This window comes from Rana temporaria, chromosome 3, assembly GCF_905171775.1.
Source record: "Rana temporaria chromosome 3, aRanTem1.1, whole genome shotgun sequence".
Classification (NCBI taxonomy): Eukaryota; Metazoa; Chordata; class Amphibia; order Anura; family Ranidae; genus Rana; species Rana temporaria.
In genome coordinates this window covers 137,955,024-137,971,873 of record NC_053491.1, presented here as the reverse complement: position 1 = coordinate 137,971,873, position 16,850 = coordinate 137,955,024, and the positions used below count along the sequence as shown (strand labels likewise).

Sequence of the window (16,850 nt, the reverse complement as noted above, 5' to 3'; positions counted from 1 at the left end):
CATTCACGGACGACTTACGCAAACAACGTAAATTTTTACATTTCGACGCGGGAACGACGGCCATACTTAACATTGGTTGCCCCTCATATAGCAGGGGCAACTTTACGCGTCGCAAATCTAACATAAACGTTGTATCTTCACTGTGTCGACCGCACGTACGTTCGGGAATTCGCGTATTTTGTTAATTTGCATACTCGATCGGGAAAACGACGGAGGCGACACCTAGCGGCGAAAAAAAAAATTGCATTTAAGATCCGACAGCGTAAGAGCCTTACTCCTGTCGGATCTAATGGTTATCTATGCGTAACTGATTCTAAGAATCAGTCGCATAGATACGACGGCCCAGATTAGGACTTACGACGGCGCACATGGCGTTGCGCCGTCGTAAGCCTTTTCAGAATCTGGGCCAAGATCTCCCCAAGAGGGACAATGGCAGTAACTTTTCCTCACTCGGACCAAAACGAAAAAAATTATGATGAGAAGTCTTTTGGTCTGATCATCATTCTAACGGTTTTGAAGGCTTGCCTAAAACTGTTGATGTTTTCATCATTCACACCTTTCCATGTACCCCAAAAAATTCCATTGCGCACTCCCTTGTAGTCACTCTTATAGTATTTGCCATTAAGATTTGCTGACATACATGCATCAAACCACCATCCAGAGCTGTAATAAGCCCCGCAGTTTCCAGAAGGATATCTGTCATTGTCTTTGTCATGTGTTGTAAAGAATTTTTGGTCATGGTTGTACTGTTTGCTGAAGTGGAGGGCATCACCAGCTGTTCCACTGTAGCCACCAATTGACAATCGATATTTAAGAAATTCATTGGCCACATAGAACTGGTCATATGTGGCATATTCCGTCGCACCCTTAAAGTCCTCAAGTTCTATTCTCAGCATCATGTTACTGCTTTTTGTCAACAGATGTATCTTATCATTACCCAGCCAAAACTCTCCAGTAAGGTTACCAAAGCCATTTTTATATTCATTCCATGTCCTGTTAAAATTGATGCTGCCATCCTGACGAATCTGCACCACAGTCCATCCTCCACCCATGGACTCCATATCACAGTACACTTCAAATGTTTTGTTCTTTGGATCTGGCATGATGTGGTAAATGCCATTAAGCCTTTTACCTATCTTGAAGTAATCAGAACAGTCTTTGTAGATAAGCTGCATGCCTGTAAAGAAAACACATACATGAATAACAGCTCAGCTGGAGCCAAATATATATATACTGTACAGTACCTTGTCTTTACCGCAGCATTATTTTATTTTAAATACAGTAAACCTCATTTCATAACAAAAAAAATTACTGCTGCTAATAATTTTCAAAATATAATGCAAGCCTTAGGCCCCGTACACACGACCGGATCTGTCCGCTGAAACTGGACCGACGGACCAGTTTCAGCAGACATGTTCGGTCGTGTGTAGGTCCGACCGGACAATTGTCCGGCGGATCGGACAGTTTCCAGCGGACAAAAATTTCGTAGCATGCTAAGAAATCTGTCCGCTGGAAACCTGTCCGTCGGACGTGTTCGGTCGTCTGTACAGACTCACCGGACACGTCCGATCGGCCGCCATCCCTCGCCTACTTCGTACTGATTCGACGCATGCTTCCAGGGCCGCCCATGTCGCCGCGTCTTCGTCGCAGCGACGGCGCGACCACGTCCCTGCGTATTGTTTACACGCGGATTTCTGTCTGATGGTGTGTACAAACATCAGACGGAAATCTCCGGGCGGACATTTCCGCTGAAAACGGTCCGGCGGACCGTTTTCAGCGGACTGTCCGTCTGTGTGTACGAGGCCTTACACTCTGTATATTCAGAGTTTTACAGAGAACACCATAGCCATACCTTACTAAAGTATTTATTTTGCGTGCAGAGTTGTAATGTGGTGATTATTACAGAATCCAGTGGTACAAAACTGACCCTTGAAGACCATACCTAAGGAGAGATTTGATGGAGCAGTACATGGCTAAGCTGTGATCACTGTACTGTGTACTTTGATTTTAAACCTCTAAAATAAATTGGTAGTCAAAAGATGTTTAAAAAACAGTACCATCATCCAAAGTCTAGTAAGATAGCAAGAGGACTCAGGGAACCCCAAGGACCCAAGAGAACCACAAAACAAAGTGGGCAGGGAGGACTATTGCGGTACAAGATACGTGAGTGAACTCGGAAAAGAGCAGTTTTATCAAAAAATATAAATCAATTTATTAGTATAGTAACAAACACAAGACAAAAGTAAAAGGATATCAAACATCAAAGACAATTAAAATGATACATGTAACGTGACAACCGATCAAGTCACCAGGGTGCAATCCCCTGGTGGGGGATCCAGGTGAGTGTTGGAGTCACAGTTCGAAGGGTCTCTCTACTAGTTTCGCGATTCAAAATCGCTTCGTCAGGAGATCTGCAAGTTGATATACAAACAACATACATAAATACATTGACAATGAATAAGAATAAGAACAAAAACAAATCTGTTGCATGTAAAACATCCAACAACATAAAACATGTACCGTATTTATAATATATGTTGGGGAGTAGGAGTTGTGTCGCCTACCTAGGAGCAGCTGTCCCATCAGTTCAAACGCCCAAAGCAACCACGGATATAGTATACATGTTCTCCGTTGTTGGATGTTTTACATGCAACGGATTTGTTTTTGTTCTTATTCATTGTCAATGTATTTATGTATGTTGTTTGTATATCAACTTGCAGATCTCCTGACGAAGTGATTTTGAATCGTGAAACTAGTAGAGAGACCCTTTGTACCATGACTCCAACACTCACCTGGATCCCCCACCAGGGGATTGCACCCTGGTGACTTGATCGGTTGTCATGTTACATGTATCATTTTAATTGTCTTTGATGTTTGATGTGCTTTTACTTTTGTCTTGTGTTTGTTACTATAATAATAAATTGATTTATATTTTTTGATAAAACTGCTCTTTTCCGAGTTCACTCACATATATTGTACCGCAATAGTCCTCCCTGCCCACTTTGTTTTGTGGTTCCCTGAGTCCTCTTGCTATCGTACTGTGTACTTTGCATTGTTTTAGTACTTGCAAATGATAGTATGTTCAGTTTGTATTTTCACTGATGATATGTTGATGCTGCAATGATGAAATTGATGCCTTTGGCATGTATTAGAACAGGATTTCAATTAGTAGTTTGTTCTGTTGTTCATGTCAGATGTTGCCAGATTAGGACAACCTTTGTTATGGGGACGGTTTCCAAGCAACCATTGAAAATTGTAGCAAAATATAAAAATTAAAGTATATATTTAGAAATAATTGTTATAGTGAAAGTACATTGGAAGACTACAGATAAGTGGGGAAGTTGATATCCTTTGGTCTAGACAGAAATGACTGATGGTACTATTGTGGCGTTCACAGGGCTGAATATTGTATTGTATTGTGTCCATGTATAAAAGGCTTGAACTTTCTACTTCCTGTTTTCCACCTAAAAGTAGTCCTAAACATTTAAGTGCTTCGAATACTTTCCCACGTCTCAATTTACTAAGACAACCCTTACATTTTGTGAACTTGTGGACTGAACTTTTTCCAAAAATCTGAATTACACATCTTCAAAATATGAATGCATAGTCTCTTAAAAAGGACAATAGGAAAGATAATCACTGAAAGAGAACTTGGCTTCCTTAATAGGAAAGGGTGGACGAAGTTAGAACACGGTGGTTTCCGCTGTCATTAATTGATTTATATAACGGACATTTATCTTTGCAGCTGTTTCTTGGAGATAAAAGCTATAAATGTAAGGCCACTCTCAACCTTGTGTGCAGACTTGTGTGTAAGGGAAGTGACAGTACGACACTGAACACCATGTCCCAGCTGAATTCTAAACAGTGGTATTTCATTCAGGTATCATGCAGGAAATACTTCCATAACATAGGAAGTGTGGAGGGGAATCGTTATGTATGAAATGTCACTAATTAGTTTATGCTGCCAAAAGAAGTCTGTCATACCTGATAACACTAAAAAAAAACATGCAATATAAAATGTTAGAAATTAATATACTGTGTAATATATAGAGAATGTAAAAATCAGCTATTTTTTTAAGTTAAAAGAAACCAGTCATCAGAAAAGGCTTGTTCACATGGGCATACTGGTACCTTGAAAAAATATTCATACCCCTTGAAATTTTCCACATTTTGTCATGTTACAACCAAAAAACGTAATTGTATTTTATTGGGATTGTATGTGATAGACCAACACAAAGTGGCACATAATTGTGAAGTGGAAGGAAAATAATAAATGTTTTTCATTTTTTTTTTTTTTTACAAATAAATATGTGAAAAGTGTGGCGTGCATTTGTATTCAGCCCCCTTTACTCTGATACCCCGAACAAAAATCTAGTGTAACCTCTTGCCTCCCTAAGTCACCTAATTAGTAAATAGAGTCCTGTGTGTAATTGAATCTCAGTATAAATACAGCTGTTCTGTGAAGCCCTCAGAGGTTTGTTAGAGAACCTTAGTGAGCAAACAGCATCATGAAGGCCAAGGAACACACCAGACAGGTCAGGGATACAGTTGTGGAAAAGTTTAAAGCAGGGTTAGGTTATAAAAAAATATCCCAAGCTTGGAACATCACACGGAGCACTGTTCAATCCATCATCCAAAAATGGAAGGCGTATGGCACAACTGCAAACCTACCACCTAAACTGAGGCCGGCCAAGGAGAGCATTATTCTGAGAAGCAGCCAAGAGGCCCATGGTAACTCTGGAGGAGCTGCAGAGATCTACAGCTCAGGTGGGAGAATCTGTCCACAAGACAACTATTAGTTGAGCACCCAACAAATCTGGCCTTTATGGAAGAAGCCATTGTTGAAAGAAAGCCATAAAATGTTCCCTTTGCAGTTTACGAGAAGCCATGTAGGGGACACAGCAAACACATGGAAGAAGGTGCTCTGGTCAAATGAGACCAAAATTGAACTTTTTGGTCTAAAAGCACGATATGTGTGGTAGAAGACGAACACTGCACATGACCCTGAACACACCATCCCCACCGTGAAACATGGTGGTGGCAGCATCATGTTGTGGGGATGTTTTTCTTCAGCAGGGACAGGGAAGCTGGTCAGAGTTGATGGGAAGATGGATGTAGCCAAATACAGGGCAATCTTAGAAGAAAACCTATTAGAGTCTGGAAAAAACTTGAGACTGGGGTGGAGATTTGCATTCCAACAGGACAATGACCCTAAACATACAGCCGGAGCTGTGCCTTGAATACTTTTTCAGGGCACTGTACATAAAGGATAAGTTTTATCTTTCAAGAAAAAATAATGAATGCAAATATTTTTGCACAAATTTTTTTTGCATTTTTTCCTGCAGGAGCCTGGAAATCATTGCACTTCTGATTAGTGGATCAGGGGTGCAATATCAGTATTCTGAACACAAGCCCTGCATCTTTCTGCCTGTATCTTCATACGGACTGTCTTTATGAAAGTTGCAGGGCTTGTGAATGAATTAGGAGAGTGCTCATCAGTGCTGATGGTAGTTGTAGTTCATTCATTCACAGGAAACAAATGAATGATGTGGCCATCTAAGCAGAGCCCAACATGCCTGCTGTTTTTAAATTGTGACAGCGGGTGTGGGGAGAAGATCCCCCGCCCACATGTTTCATGTTCCAACCTAAATATGTTCCAAAAAATGAATTCAGCTTTAAGCGTACAACCGCTTGAGGGTCATGTTATTACTTTTATTGTGCTGAAAGAATCCATTTACCTAATAAGACATCAAAGCAGTGCCGCATGCCTTATCAGGCAGTTCAGTCCGAAGTTTTAATCAGCCTGCTTTGCTGTTTCACTAGTTAACCTTTAGTGCTTTAAGAATCTTTTGTTGTGCACGATTGTAAAACAACAATATATATACAGTGCATCCAGAAAGTATTCACAACACTTCACTTTTTCCACATTCTGTTATGTTACAGCCTTCTTCCAAGATGGATTAAATTAATTATTTTCCTAAAAATTATACAAATAATGCCCCATAATGTCAATCTTTGCAAAGTTATTAAAAATAAAAAACTGCACCATTGGCACCAATTATAGCCTCAAGTCTTTTTGAGTATGATGCTACATGCTTCGCACACCTATTTTTGGGCAGTTTCTCCCCATTCTTCTTTGCAGGACCTTGCAAACTCCATCAGGTTGGATGGGGAGCATCTGTGCACAGCCATTTTCAGATCTATCTAGGGATGTTCAATTGCGTTCAAGTCTGGGCTCTGGCTGGGCCACTCAAGAACATTCACAGAGTTGTCCCGTAGCCACTCCTTTGTTATCTTGGCTGTGTGCTTAGGGTCGTTGTCCTGTTGGAAGATGAACCTTCGCCCCAGGAGCAGGTTTTCATCAAGGATGTCTCTGTACATTTCTCTATTCATCTTTCTCCTGTTCCTGATTAGTCTTCCAGATCCTGCCACTAAAAAACATCCCCACAGCATGATGCTGCCACCACCATGCTTCACTGTAGGGATGATATTGGCCAGGTGACGAGTAGTACCTGGTTTCCTCCAGACATGATGTTTGCCATTCAGGCCAAAGAGTTCAATCTTTGTTTCTTCAGACCAGAGTATTTTGTTTCTCATGGTTTGAGAGTCCTTCAGGTGCCTTTCGGCAAACTCCAGGTGTGACTGTCATGTGCCCTCTACTGAGGAGTGGCTTCCATCTGGCCACTCTACCATATGGGCCTAATTGGTGAAGTGCTGCAGAGATGGTTGTTCTTCTGGAAGGTTCTCCTCTCTCCACAGAGAAACACTGGTGCTGGTGTCAGAGTGACCATCGGGTTCTTGGTCACCTCCCTGACTATGGCCCTTCTCCCTTGATCGCTCAGTTTGGGCGGGTGGCCCGTTCTAGGAAGAGTCCTAGTGGTTCCAAACTTTTTTCATTTGAGTATGATGGAGATCATTGTGTACATTGGGACATTCAATGCTGCAGAAATTTTTCTGTAAACTTCCCTAGATCTGTGCCTCAAATACAATCCTGTCTCGGAGATCTATAGACAATTTCTTGGACTTTATGGCTTGGGTTGTGCTCTGACATGCACTGTTACTTGTGGGACCTTATATAGACAGGTGTGTGCCTTTCCAAATCATGTTCAGTTAACTGAATTTACCACAGGTGGACTCCAATCAAGTTGTAGAAACATCTGAAGGATGATCAGTGGAAACAGGATGCATCTGAGTTCAATGTTGAGTGTCATGGCAAAAGGCTATGAATACTTGATTTTTTGGGGGTTTTGTAATAAATTTGCAAAGATTTCAAACAAACGTCTTTCACGTTGTCATTATGGGGTACTGTTTGTAGAATTTTGAGAAAAATAATGAATTTAATTCATTTTAGAATAGGGCTGTTAAGGAAAGAGTACCACCATCTCTTGAGTAAAGGATTAGCGGGGGGGATGGTAGAAGGGGTGGGTTGTTTTTTTTTTTGTTGTTGTTTCTTTGTTTGGGGTAGGGGAGGGGAATGTAGGGTATATAAGGACAAGGGAACAGAGAGGTTTTAGGTGTATGAGAACAACAAATGTAATTTAGAGTCTCGGATGAGAAGGTTTAAGAAGCTATGTTCACTAGGATAATATTATGGGAAAGGAGAGATATGGACATTCCTTTTTTTGGTGTTTTTTTTTGTTTTTTTTGTTTTTTCGCTGTTTGGAGCGATAATATGTATATGATTATGTACTTCTCTTTTTTCTGTTATGATAATACCTCTTTGTGGTCTTAGATAAAAAATAAAAATAAATGATATGAAAAAAAAAAAGAATAGGGCTGTAACATAACAAAATGTGGAAAAAGTGAAGCGCTGTGAATATTTTCTAGATGCACTGTATATACTGTGTCGGGAAAAACAGAAGGGAGATCCCCTAGTGGACTTTAAAGGCACCAAGATATATGAACTCAAAGAGTAAGGTATAAATTACCGTGATAATTATTTATATATGGAGAACATGTACTAAGTTATCACGTGCTGATCCGTCCGCTTTCCCCTGAGGAAAGAGAGACAATTCTCCGAAACGTTGGGTTTATAATTGGACAATCATCTCCCGTATACCTTTTTGCTTTATTATATTATTGTTCTCATGTGGTTTTATAACTGTTCCATATACGATTCTATTTTAATGTATAAACCAACTTTTTGGTATACGCAGAATAAATTATATTTATACCTTACTCTTTTAGTTCATATATCTTGGTGCCTTTAAAGTCCACTAGGGGATCTCCCTTCTGTTTCTCGATTCATTAATTGGATGTGGCACTATTTCTCAGACAACTACCGATAACATTTTTGTTGTTTATACTGTGTATGTGTGTCTCTGTCGTACCCCCATCATGATCAACACGTTAATTAAAAATTAAAAAAATCGCAATAAGCGTATATTGATTGGTTTGCGCAAAAGTTATAGCGCCTACAAAATAGGGGATAGATTTATGATTTTTTTTTTTTTTACTAGTAATGGCGGCGATCTGAGATTTTTTTTTTTGTCAGGCCTGCGATATTGCGGCGGACGTATCGGACACTTTTGACACAATTTTGGGACCATTCACATTTATACAGCGATCAGTGCTATAAAAATGCACTAATTACTGTATAAATGTGACTGGCAGTGAAGGGGTTAACACTAGGGGGTGAGGAAGGGGTTAAATGTGTATCCTGGGTGTGTTCTAACTGTGTGGTGGGAGGGGACTGACTGGGGGAGGTGACAGATGCTGTGTCCCTATGTACAAGGGACACAGATCGGTCTCCCCTCTCCCTGACAGGACGTGGAGCTCTGTGTTTACACACAGAGCTCCACGTCCCTGCTGTTACCACCGATCTTGGGTACCTGGTGGACATCGCGGCCGCCAGGCACGTGCATCGGCTTCCCAGCGATGCGCCAGGCACAGTGTTTCCCTGCTGCACGCCCCCAGCGGCGCGCGCGGGGAATGTAAATAGCATGACGTCCAGGGACGTCCACCCGGCACTTGAGAGCCCTCTAGTGGTTAATATCCATTATTAGGAAATAATAGCTGGGAGGTGGAAAAAAAAATAGCTATATGGTAACTTACTGTTCTTATTATGAGTAATACAACTTTCTAAACAGTAGTAGTAAGCTTAGTTGCCTGTTTTTTACTTTCCTTCCTCCCTGTCGCTTTATCTTCAATAAGCCCCTGTGGAGCACTTTCCTTCTTACTAAGCATTGCTCTAGGTTACTTAAATTGTTTGCCAAGATTTCCTTATTGGAAATCTTTATACACAATGAGCTACAGCAGACGCCAGCCAGTGTAAGCACCTGTTTCTCTGCAGATTTGTTTTCAATCTCTTTCTGTGTCATTAATTTGTAACTCGTGATCCCAAGTTTTCTCCCATGATCAGAAAATCGCCTCTCATTTCTTTTTTGTTCCAGTACATTCTCCAGTAAGTTACCTACTTTTGAGAACAATTTGTTCTAGCTCTGTTGGATATGTGTTAGTCAATATATTATTATGTAGAAGAAATTATTACATTTGAAATGGATTTCCCCCCGGCCTCGTAGCAATATATCTCTGGGGCAATTTATAAGAACTCGTTAAAGAGATCAATGCAATATTCCATTTATAAAATGTATTTCTTAATAGCTTGAGAAAGGCTCTACAGTGACGTGGTTAAAAAAAATTATAAAAAAGAGATCAACCAATATGCTTATGTCAAACGAAATATATTACAATGCAGCGCATTTATGACAAAACAATAGTATCGTGGACATTGTGCTGCAAGTACCCATCTGACACCACTCTGGGCTTTCGTGGAGTGACTCAGCCACGATAAGATTAGATGGACAATTCTAAAACCCCTCTCCCCTTTAGGATGACAGAAAATATCAAACTTTAAACAAAGGGTTAAGAGTTTTGTCTATACTGTGGGAAAAATAATTATTTGACCCCCTGCAGATTTTGTAAGTTTGCCCACTTACAAAGAACTGAAGGGTTTATCCTATTTATCATAAGTGTGTTTTATTTGACAGAGACAGAATATCAACCAAAAATCCAGAAAAAACACACGGTACAAATGTTATAAATTGAGTTGCCGTTCAGTGAGTAGAATAAGTACCGTATTTGATCCCCACGCAAAATATGACTTAGTACTTGGTGGAGATTCCCTTGTTGGCAAGCACAGAGGTAAGACGTTTCTTGTAGTTGGTTACCAGGTTTGCACACATCTCGGGGGGGATTTTGGTCCACTTATTTTTACCGATCTTCTCTAAATCCTTAAAGAAGAAGTCCAGCCAAAGCTTGTTTGGCTGGACTTTTCCTATAGATCACAGGAGTGCAATTTGTTTTGCACTCCTGTGACCAATTTTCAACAGAGAGCGGGCTGAAGTCTGCTCTCTGCTGATGTCATCACGACAATAAAGTCTGGATCCGCCTGGTGGCTGGACTGACACCTGTGAGCTGCTGAGAGCCTGAGGCGGCCGTTCCCGTCTCTCCAAAGCTCAGGCCTCCAGTGAGTGAGGAGGGGGCAGAGCAGAGCAGACTGACAGTCTACAGCTCTCTCCTCATGGAGCCCTGGTTCTTGGTGTAGAGGCACCAGGGGACAGATGCAGCATCGGACTGATGCTGTATCCACCGAGCTAAGTATGATTCGCAAAAAATATCCTTTACTTCTCTTTTAAGGATTCTTGGCTGTCGCTTGGTAACTTGAAGTTTCAGCTCCCTCCATAAATTTTATATAGGATTAAGGTCTGGAGACTGGCTAGGCCACTCCATGACCTTAATGTTGCCTCTTCTTGAGCCACCTCTTTTGTTGGTGGTATATTTTGGGTCATTGTCATGCTGGAAGACCCAATCAAGGCCCATCTTCAGTGTTCTGGGAAGAAGGCTCTAATCCAAGATTTTACAATACATGACCCCATCCATTGGCTTCTCAATACGGCAAAGTAAGCCTGTACCTTTAGCAGAGAAACAGACCCAAATCATAATGTTTCCACCTCTGTGCTTTACTGTAGGGATGGTGTTCTTAGGGTCATAGCATTTTTCTTCCTCCAAATACAGCACGTCTCATGATCATCCTTACCCCATGAAATTAAATCTTGCATGGACATCCAGACTGAGGGCGATTGATGGTTTTGTATTTCCTTCATTTGCGAATAATCACCCCAACAGTTGTCTCCGTCTCACCAAGCTTCTTGCTGATGGTCTTGTAGACCATTCCAGCCTTGTGCAGGTCTACAATCTTGTCCTTGACGTCCTTTGACAGCTTTTTGCTCTTGCTCATGATGGTGAGGTTTGAATGGAAGAAAGAGATTCTGTGGAGAGGTGTCTTTTATACACATAAGGAGTTGTCGTTAGGAGCACCTACTGTACAGAGTACAAGTACCGATACTTTTTTCCAAGTACTCGCTGATACCGATTACCGATACTTTTTTTTTAATGTCATGTGACAGTTTGACAGATGGGGACTGATAGGTGGCATTGATAGGCAGCACTTATGGGCACTGACTGGTGACTGGTGCTGATGGGCACTAATAGGTGGCACTGACAGGTGGCTGGCACTGATAGATGGCACTGATAGGTGGCACTTGTGGGCACTGATAGATGGCACTGATTGCATTGATAGGTGGCCCTTATGGGCACTGATAGATTGCACTGATAGGTGCCACTTGTAGGCACTGATATATGGCACTGATTGCACTGATAAGTGGCACTGATTGCACCTATCAGTGCCCACAAGTGCCACCTATCAGTGCCATCTACCAGTGCCACCTGATAGGTGGCACTGATAGGTGGCACTTGTGGGCACTGATAGATGGCACCGATAGGTGGCTGGCACTGAAATGCTGCGAAAAATGACACAGGATTAAAAAAAAAAAAAAAGCTATGCTGCAACGCCAATCTTGGTACACCCTGCACTTGGCTGCAGCAAACAGCAGCAGACGTGTTGTTATACCCAGCCCATATAGCTTTTTTTTTCTGTATTTTTGGTTAATATTCTGTCTCTATTATTTAAAATAAAGCTATGATAAGAATTATAAACCCTTAATTTCTTTGTAAGTAGTCAAACTTACAAAAATCTGCAGGGGATCAAATACTTGTTTTCCCCACTGTAGTTTAAAAGCTGAACTTTTATAAAGTATAAGAAACACTCTGTTGTGTACTTCAAAAGTCAAATGTATTTACCTGACTGCGTTCATATTGACGCTCTAAATTCCTCTACACACCAGAAATCAGACATAAAGTGCCAGAATTGTAAGCGAATATTGCATTGCTCTATTGCTCTGTCATCCTAATGCCACGTACACACGATCAGGCTTTTGCCCAGCCAAATCACATCGGAATTCAGACGGAATTCCATCGGAAAATAGAACATGTTCTATATCTAAACTCAGAGGGGGCTACACACGATCAGAAAATCCGATGGGGGGGGGGGGTCTATCGGACTTTTTCCATCTGAAATTCCGATTTGTGTGTACGGGACATTACATGTTTCAGGCATGGGCGTTTATATAAGTCTGTGGGAGTTAGAAAGTACATGGTGGATATCAATAGTGAGGTAGCTAAAGGTGGGAAAGTGTCACATAGCAGTGTAGAACTCTAGGGTGTAAGTAATGGTGTAATTCTGTGTCTTTGAAGCATGTATCCCAATTTTGTTTCAGCTATTCAAATAAAGTTTTGCAAGAATACAATTTCTGTATGTTTACATCCTGAATACAATAGGCGGTGGTGCGAAATGAGATGTTTCAGCTTTGTATACATGTTACACACGCCTATATCAGTGTACATACTGGTTTAATTATTTGGTTTATATAGGGTTTTACGATATGAGACTTATGGTAAACTGAGTTTCAATTGTGTAATGTGGAAAAGTAGTATTAAACTCTCCAAATGAAAACAACCCATGTACCTGAATGTGATCAATATAGTTATTACATACTTATTTTTCCAAATAATATGTTGGTAAACAGACTTTCCACATATCTTTAGCAGGCACCACTTACTTCCCTGCACCCGTGCTTCCCCCTTTGCATGCACACAATTCTATTCCTGTGTCCGATGCCAGGACTACAGTGCCTTGAAATTTCCCACATTTTGTCATGTTACAACCAAAAACGTAAATGTATTTTATTGGGATTTTCTGTGATAGACCAACACAAAGTTGCACATAATTGTGAAGTGGAAGGAAAATGATAAATGTTTTTTTTTTTACAAATAAATATCTGAAAAGTGTGGTGTGCATTTGTATTCAGCCCCCTTTACTCCTAACTAAAGTCTAGTGCAGTGATATAGAACCTTGGCACCCCAGATGTTTTGGAACTACATTTCCCATGATGCTCATGCACGCTGCAGTGTAGATGAGCATCATGGGAAATGTAGTTCCAAAACATCTGGGGTGCCAATGTTTGCCATCACTGGTCTAGTGGAAACTTTGAAAAGAAGATATGGACAGCCGCACACCATTTTTTTTAAAAAAAAGGTAGCCTTTTAATGGTAAAGGAAAGAAGGCACTACAAAAAACAGCAAGCAGTGGGGTATGTAGCTGACACGTTTCACACTGGGGTTCAGTGCTCAGTCATCACTGGTCTAGTGGAACCTCTTGCCTTCAGAAGTCACCTAATTAGTAAATAGAACCCACTGTGTGTAATTTAATCTCAGTATAAACACAGCTGTTCTGTGAAGCCCTCAGAGGTTTGTTAGAGAACCTTAGTGAGCAAACAGCATCATGAAGGCCAAATGTGGAAACATTAAAGGGGTTTGAATACTTTTTTCAAGGCACTGTACATATCCTATAATGCACAGTGTGTAAAATTGCAATCAAAGCTTTTCTACTGGTTCGACCTTCTTTAATACAGCTCGGTAGTCCAGGACTCCAGGTAGGGGAGTGTGCCCACTGCAGTGGCTCCATATGAAGCTAGATAGGATAATCAGCAATAGAAGTAGATGGAGGGAAGTACAATAAAGTTTTCAATACATAAAAGGAAGAAGGTATAACACCTTGTAGGTATAACTCTGTAATTTTCACTTAATTGAAATGAGTTTATGGGATCCAGTAGGTATAAAAACAATGTGGCAAATCCTGATCAAATTGGGACTAGTCGGTGTAACATCTAAAGCCTCGTACACACGACCGAGTTTCTCGGCAAAAAACAGCAAGAAACTTGCTGGTATTTTTTATTTTTTTGCCGAGGAAACCGGTCGTGTGTACACTTTTCGACGAGGAAACTGTTGAGGATCTCGTCGAGCCAAAAAGAGAGCATGTCTTCTTTTTCCTCGACGGGAATGGGGAAATTTGGCTCACCGAGATCCTCGACAGCCTAACAAGGAACTCGACGAGCAAAACGATGTGTTTCGCCCGTCGAGTTTCTCGGTCGTGTGTACGAGGCTTAACAAAATAAAGCTAAAAGAGTAAGTTAGTAATGTGTGATCATTCTGTCTCAGAGCAGGGTATATTATTATTATTATTATTATTATTATTATTATTATTATTATTGTACTACAATGTATGTTTAAATTGTACTTCTTAATGTAAAATAACACAGTTTCATATGTTAAACTTAATGTTTTATTGTGTTAAAATTAGGTTTAACATTTATATTTGGTACAAATAAATTGGTATGTAAATTACTTCACTTGTATAGGTAAAAAAGTTATATAAGAACAAATATAATGATGCCATGACTATAACAAGCAATTGTATATATTGTACATACTGTATTTATTGGCGTATAACACTCACTTTTTTACCCTAAAAATAGAGGGTAAACTGTGCCAGGGGGCTGTGGAAAGTTTTTTTCCTGAAACTTCTCTCTTAAAGTTAGGGTGCGTGTTATACGCCGATAAATACGGTATATATTTATAAATTAGACAGACTTACTTGGATTTGGCTGAAGTAGTGGACAGTTGAATGAGCATTTGTCCACGTTGTTCATTTCTCTTGATAAATTGGCCATTTTATTGTCGACGTAATCTTCCACGCTGTTCATACTGACCGAGTTCATTTTCTCCAGTTGATCCTGCAAGGTGGTTATTTGGGATCGAGCATTCTTGAGACTTATAGACATTTTCTTCACCTTAGACTGCAGATCTTGGATTTGATTCCCCTGTCCTCCATCTGGCACCTCATCTTTGTCCTTCTCCAGATTGTCATCTGCCTGCAGTTTGCAGTCCTGGCATGATTTCTTCAAGTTATTTACTATTTCTTTCAGGCTCTGGACTTCTTTGAGAGTTTTCTCAAGCAGCTGAAACTGCTTAGGTAGCTGAATAGTCATGGGAGGCATGGTTATCTGATAGGGACAATTGCCATCTTCGTCACATTTACCCCCAGTCTTCATTTTGATAGGACAGGCATTTTCAGGCTTTTGTGATGGAGCATTCTGTTCTTCTGCAGCGTGTATGCCAGTTAGCAAAGTAACAGAGGCTAGGACGCAGAAGAGAGACCTCATCTTTGCAGTGAAGGATGCTGAACTGAGAAGCTGCACAGCTTATATAGAGGCAGCAAGCTGTGCTGAAAGAGCTTTGGCTTTCCTCAGAAATGGGTGGGAGCGCTTACAAAATAATGTCACGGAGATGTGAAGGGGAACTTCCTGGCATAGTAGGGTTTGCACAAAATAACATTTCTTTCTGTTTAGAACATCAGCTAAAAATAAATGAACAGAAGTATGTTAATGATAACTTTTACACTTATAGTGGCATCTTTTGAGAAAGAAATAAAACATATATTAATTTTGCTATTTTGGGCTATAGGGATCACATATTTCTTTTAGTATGCTTATGTAAAAAAAAAAAAAGGAAATTGCATAAATCTGGGTATAAACAAGGCAATTATACCATTTTGTTTTTTGCCTAATTAGACTCCAGAAGAATATTTTCAACCAACACACATTTGTGGTTGAACCTCCCTCTGTAAGGGGGTAGATCTGAAATGAGGGGAAGCTCTGCCAATGTTATCATCCAATCAATTCTGTTTTTTTATTTCCCGTGCATGTCCCCATCGGATCTACAGCGACTGCACTTCCAAGTGCACTTTCAGTGCAATTTCAAGTGCACTCTGCACGTGTAGTGCAAAGTGGATTTGCCTTTAGTAAATAACCCCCATAGAGTGCAATTGTGAGGCTTTCCTGGGTTTGTTAGTTGCCTGGTGGTTATAGAAGAGAGATAGTAGAACAATTTTTTTTTATTTTACAGCTTACCAGTCCTTGGATGTGGTGGCTGCGTTCGTATTTTTTTTTTACTTTTTTTTTCTTTTCTTTTTACCTGGATATCCAGCATGTAACACAGTGAAGCCTCGTACACACGACAAGCCAATTACACGAGGAACTCGACAAGCCAATTTTCTCCATTCCCGTCAAGGAAATAGAGAACATGCTCTCTCTTTGGCTCGTCGAGTTTCTCGACAGTTTCCTCAACGAAAATGTACACACGACCGGTTTCCTCTGCAAAAAAATATCTCCCAGCAAGTTTCTTGCTGGTTTTTGCCGAGAAACTTGGTCGTGTGTACGAGGCCTTACTGTCTTAGGGTGACAGTACCTACTTCAGCTAACTATTAGAGCAGCTTTTTTACTAATGTCTTTTAGGACTACAGAAAACCTGCCTCTCTTCTCTTTACCATAAAATTGGGGATGTTTTGTAGTCAACTTGTAGATTAAAACAATGATAACTGCTGTTAGTCGGCAGAAGCAGTTAGGACAGGAATTTTACAGCTCACATTGGGGTTGATTTACTAGAACTAGAGAGTGCAAAATGTGGTGCAGCTGTTCATGGTAGCCAATCGGCTTCTATCTTCAGATTATTCAGTTAAGCTTTGACAAAAGACCTAGAAGCTGATTGGCTTCAATGCAGAGCTGCACCAGATTTTGCACTCTCCAGTTTTAGTAAATCCACCGCAATGTGTC

General features: G+C 40.5%; 2 protein-coding genes across 3 annotated transcripts in view; one reads left to right on the top strand and one right to left on the bottom strand.

Moving 5' to 3' along the window:
- The window catches only part of CCDC146 (coiled-coil domain containing 146), a 150,147-nt gene that overhangs the window by 32,714 nt on the left and 100,583 nt on the right, over positions 1–16,850 (top strand). The window lies entirely within an intron of this gene.
- On the bottom strand, positions 337–15,465 carry FGL2 (fibrinogen like 2). The gene is made up of 2 exons (XM_040343476.1): positions 14,834–15,465; positions 337–1,177 (listed from the first exon to the last, which is right to left on the bottom strand). Exons 1-2 carry the CDS (start codon positions 15,399–15,401, stop codon positions 471–473), a joined length of 1,275 nt encoding a protein of 424 aa, XP_040199410.1. The 5' UTR covers positions 15,402–15,465; the 3' UTR covers positions 337–470.